The 5,095-nt window shown below is 50.3% G+C and overlaps 1 protein-coding gene across 2 annotated transcripts in view; it reads left to right on the forward strand.

The window, feature by feature from the left end:
• The first annotated feature begins 1,238 nt into the window (after window positions 1-1,238).
• The window catches only part of ABHD12 (abhydrolase domain containing 12, lysophospholipase), an 86,777-nt gene continuing 82,920 nt past the window's right edge, over window positions 1,239-5,095 (forward strand). For both annotated transcript variants that reach the window (XM_017541430.2, XM_017541433.2), the window contains exon 1: window positions 1,239-1,609. In XM_017541430.2, the coding sequence (XP_017396919.1) occupies window positions 1,419-1,609 (191 nt within the window). In that variant the 5' untranslated portion in view covers window positions 1,239-1,418. The remainder of the gene's footprint in view (window positions 1,610-5,095) is intronic.

A 5,095-nucleotide genomic window follows, 5' to 3' on the forward strand; every position in this document is an offset into this window, starting at 1 on the left:
CCTGGGTTCAGGCAATTCTCCTGCCTCAGCCTCCTGAGTAGCTGGGATTACAGGCACGCGCCACCATGCCCAGCTGATTTTTTGTATTTTAAGTAGAGACGGGGTTTCACAGTGTTGACCAGGATGGTCTCGATCTCTTGACCTCGTGATCCACCCGCCTTGGCCTCCCAAAGTGCTGGGATTACAGGCGTGAGCCACCGCGCCCGGCCTCCAATGTTTTAAAAAAGTGTATCTGGAGATACTGCCACAATTATGAATGCAAGCTGTGATATTTAGTAATATGGTCAATAAATTCTTTTGTAATTTCAAAGCATCATTACAAAGCTAATATAAAAAGCTGTTGAATTTTTTTTTAAAGCTGTTGAATTTCTAAATGCATTTCCAATTGATCTTAAATTATCAGTTGCCAATAGTTTTCAAAGTGACAAATATTAAAATTTCCAAAGTTACTTCGGAATAAGTAAGCAAATATTTCTCTTGGTTGTAGATCTTCTGCAAAAGTAATGCCGTATTAAAGAAGGCCAAAGTTATAAAACTAAATTTGTGAAACTGCCCTTTATTCTTTCCTTTTGTCTTTTTAGGATGGGTTGAATTAAGTACTTAATCTGGGTTTCACAAGGGCGATTTTATCTTTGAAATGGATTTTCCTCCCATCAGTTAGTCTTAATTTCTTTATAAAAATCAAAAATCTGGGCCGGCTGCGTGCGGTGGCTCACGCCTGTAATTCCCAGCACTTTGGGAGGCTGAGGCCGGAGGATCATGCAGTCAAGAGATCGAGACCATCCTGTCCACCATGGGTGAAACCTCGTCTCTAAAAAAACAAAAAACAAAAAACTATTATGTAATACAGGTTTTTAAAAAGTAAATTTCTCAAGCAGTTCATTTCCCCATGTTCGGCCCAAAAGTGAAAACTGAGTATCTATATACATTTGCTTCAAATTAAAAATTGATGACTGGAAAGCATACTTTTAAATGTAAAGTCCTTGTGGGAAAAGAGTTACGAATCACAAGAACACAACTGCGACTTGCTACCTCTGGGTTTCCGTTCGCAGAAGCGCCCAGCGCCCGGGCGAGGGCAGCCGCAGTCCCGCTAGGGAGCCCAGAGCGCTGCCCTGGCGGTGACGCGCCGCTTCGGCTTTGCCCGCCCTCCCCCAAGATGGCTGCGGTTGGCGCCGGGGATGCTGGGCGCGCGCCCCTCGGAACCAGGGAGGAGGTGGCCGGGGGGCGGGGCCGGCGGGAGCCCGGCGCTGATTGGCCAGCGTAGCCGCCCTGCGCCGCGGCCTGGGCTAGGATGTGAGAAGCGGCGGGCTCCCGTGTCCGGGCTCCGGGTGCCGGCGGCTGTGAGCGGCGGCGACGGCGGCGTAGGCGGCGGGCGAGGACAGCGGGCGCCGTCGGCGGCCGACCGTGTCGGTCGCGGGATGAGGAAGCGGACCGAGCCAGTCGCCTTGGAGCATGAGCGCTGCGCCGCCGCGGGCTCGTCCTCCTCCGGCTCGGCCGCCGCGGCGCTGGACGCCGACTGCCGTCTGAAGCAGAACCTGCGCCTGACCGGCACGGGGCCGGCCGAGCCGCGCTGCGCAGCCGACGCTGGAATGAAGCGGGCGCTGGGCAGGTGAGGCTTCGCTCGGGGCGGGCGGGCCCCTCACCGGCGCAGGCGTGTCCCGCGGGGGGCCTCCTTGCATCTCCCAGCCCTTCCCAGGGGGGCCGCCAGCCCGTCCGCGGTCCCCGTTCTGCCCCGCATCTGGTCCGCGGCGGCCCCACCTCCGCTCCCTTCCCCAGGCCCTGCAGTGGGAACGCCCTGCCCCTGACCCCCCATTTCCTCCTGCCGCCCTCGCGCCCGGCACTCCCAGCCCAGCCTTGCACCGCGACCCTTTTCTGGGGTACCCAAGGGAATCCTTCCGCTGGGGGTTTGGCGCCGCCCCAAGTCTTGACCCGGGGTGGGAGAACAGGGTAGGGGGTGGGGAGTCCTTGGGAGGTCCCTGGATGCCGGGCACCGCAGTGGCGGGAGGCGGAGGGGCGGGCGCCAGACCTGAGAGCGCTGGGGCCTCTCGGACAGCCTCGTCCTCTGCATCCGGCCCCAAACCGAGCGCCCAGACGCTCGCCCCTCCGGCTGGTCTGCGTGCTCGGAGCCTTACTGGCGGCGCTGGGCGCTCGGCGGCTCTCCCCTGTAACTGGGGTCGGGGGCGTGCGCCCCTGAGAACTGGGGGACTTCTGGGAAAGGGCTGCTAGGGGAAGGAAGGACATGGAGCATTGCAGCCGTCGGAGGGGAACCTGTCGTTCGCTCTGCTGGTGGTTCCTGGCGTTTGAAATCTGCAGAAGTTCGCTTCCTTGGGGATCACCTTGCAGTCTGAGTCGTTTGGTTATTGGTGTTCTTTTGGGTAGGAGATGAATGCGTTTGTATAAAGCCACTTTGAAAACTGAGATGGGAAAATGTTTCGTAGAGACAGATTTCTCCTCCCATCTGCTGGTTTCCTAATTATCTGGCTCTTTGTAGAACGTAGCAGGCTGATTTTGAAGCTTTGGTATTTTGTGGTGGTTTGAAGAAGTTACTATATGATGATGTCGGGCGTTGTAACCGAGTCATTTCTTTTTTGACCATCTGGAATGCCCTTAGTTGACGCTGGCCACTTCAGTGTAAAATGTTTATGCAAATCGCCCCTAAGGAAAATCAGAATTTCAACTTTCATTGCTTAAAAGGTTATGAAATTAAACGATAGACGCGTCTAAGTTTATGGTTCGACAAAAAGGCAGAGACTGATGGTTTTGTGTCTTTGTGTGTAAAATTATGTAGCAGCTGATCAATATCTTTTGTGAAACTAATTTGTTTTCTTTGCTATGGAAATATTTATCTGCATTAAAAACTCATGATTTAACTTTAATACACTTTTATTAGCAGACATGGCATAACACTTAAATTGGAAAATTATTCCTTTGAAAAAAATCAAATTGTTTTACACAACGTTTGGGGAAACAGTGCCGATCTGGTACCTTCCTTGAAGAATGTACTATATTAAAATAACCCGATTAACTTTTATTTTCATGTCAGGACAAAGAGAGACATTCCAGTGGTGTACGTATCCTTTGGATAAACAAAAAGCTGTTGGGGGAAAAATGCAAAACCAAGGGAAGGAAGACCAAATTTGCCAGCTGCCGGTTGTCTTCCTTTCCAGTTGCTTCTCTCAGACATCCTTGTGCTTCCTCCCGTCCCTCACTCAGGCTCTGCGGCCACCATCACCTCACCGAGGCCTTCCCAGACCAGCCAGCCAACCCCTGTCAACCTTATTATCACTTACTCAAGATTGTGATTTTTGCTCCTGTTCCTCCCCCACAACCAGAATGGAAGCACCATGAGCATAGGAGCATAGTTTTCTCCACTTTTGTCTCCAGTACCTGGCACGTAATAGGTGGCAGAAAATACTTGTTGAATGAACAGATATCCATAAAATAAATTCCTAGAAGTGGAATTGCTGGGCCCAGGGGTATGCGCTTATAACTTTGAAAGGAAAAAAAAGGAAGGAAGCCAGATTACCCTCCAAAGAAGTCGAACTGATTTGCACTCCTACCATCAGTGTAAGTTGCCCATCTGCACTCACCAATGCTGAATGTTACCACGTTTTGACCTTTGACTGATGAAATGAAATCCAACTCGTAGCTTTGATTCGCATTGTTGGGTGGCATTTTTCTGTGTTTTTATAAGCCTGTTGTGTACCTTTGCAATCATTTGTGTCTTTTATGACCTCACCAGGCTCAGCTAAAAGTCTAGGGCTCTATTCACTGGGTCACAGAGCCGGCTCATTTGTATCTTTTATGATCCTCCTTTGGATCCTTCTGCACGTTTTTGTGTTTTTTGGAGACAGAGTTTCGCTCTGGTTGCTCTTGTGTTTTTTTGGAGACAAAGTTTCGCGTAGTGCAATGGCAGGATCTCCACTCAAGTCGCGTTCAAGTCATTCTCCTGCCTTCAGCCTCCCGACTAGCTGGGATTACAGGCATGTGCCACCACACCCGGCTAACTTTGTATTTTTAGTAGAGACGGGATTTCTCCATGTTGATCAGGCTGGTGTCAAACTCCCAACCTCAGGTGATCACCCACCTCGGCCTCTCAAAGTGCTGGGATTACAGGCATGAGCCACCGCACCGAGCTTCCACATTTTTAAAGCTATCGTGGACACACATGAAAATAGAGAAGAGAATCTAATAAGGCTTCATGTATCCATCACCAGGATTTCAGTGTTTAGCCAATTTTGAATCATCCATCCCTTTTCTTCTTCTCTTAATTTTGTATGATGAGGGATTGGATTTTTTTTTTTTTTTTTTTTTTTTTTTTTTTTTTTTTTTTTTTTTTTTTGTTTTTTTTTTTTTTTTTTTGAGATGGTTTCTTGCTCTGTTGCCCAGGCTGGAGTCCAGTGGTATGACTCGGCTCACTGCAGCCTCTGAATCCACATGGAGTCTTGCTCTGTCACCCAGGGTGGAGGGCAGTGGCATGATCTCAGCTCGCTGCAACCTCCAAATCCCAGCATCCCCGGTTTCAAGCAATTCTCCTGCCTCAGACTCCCGAGTAGTCAGGATTACAGGCCTGTGCACCACCATGCCTGACTAATTTCTGTTTGTTTTTGAGACGAGTCTCTCTGTCACCAGGCTGGAGTGCAGTGGCGTGATCTCCGCTCACTACGACCTCTGACTCCCTGGTTCAAACAAGTGCTGGGATTTCTGGTATGAGCCACTGCGCCCCGCACTCCTGACCTCTTGTTTAGCACGCCTCAAGCTCCAGAAGTGCTGGGACTACAGGTGTGAGCCACCGTGCCTGGCCTTTTTTTAAAACAAAAACAAAAACAAAAAAATAACAGTCTTGCTCTGTCATCCAGGCTCACTGCACTGGTGCGATCTCAGCTCACTACAATTTCTGCCTCCCCAGTTCAAGCAATTCTCCTGCCTCAGCCTCCCAAGTAGCTGGGACTACAAGTGTGTGTCACCATACCTGGCTCATCTTTGTGTTTTTAGTAGAGACGGGGTTTCACCATGTTGGCCAGGCTGGTCTCGAATTCCTGACCTCAAGTGATCCGCCCATCTTGGCCTCCCAAAGTGCTGAGATTACAGGCAT

Source organism: Cebus imitator, unplaced genomic scaffold (assembly GCF_001604975.1).
Source record: "Cebus imitator isolate Cc_AM_T3 unplaced genomic scaffold, Cebus_imitator-1.0 Scaffold134, whole genome shotgun sequence".
Classification (NCBI taxonomy): Eukaryota; Metazoa; Chordata; class Mammalia; order Primates; family Cebidae; genus Cebus; species Cebus imitator.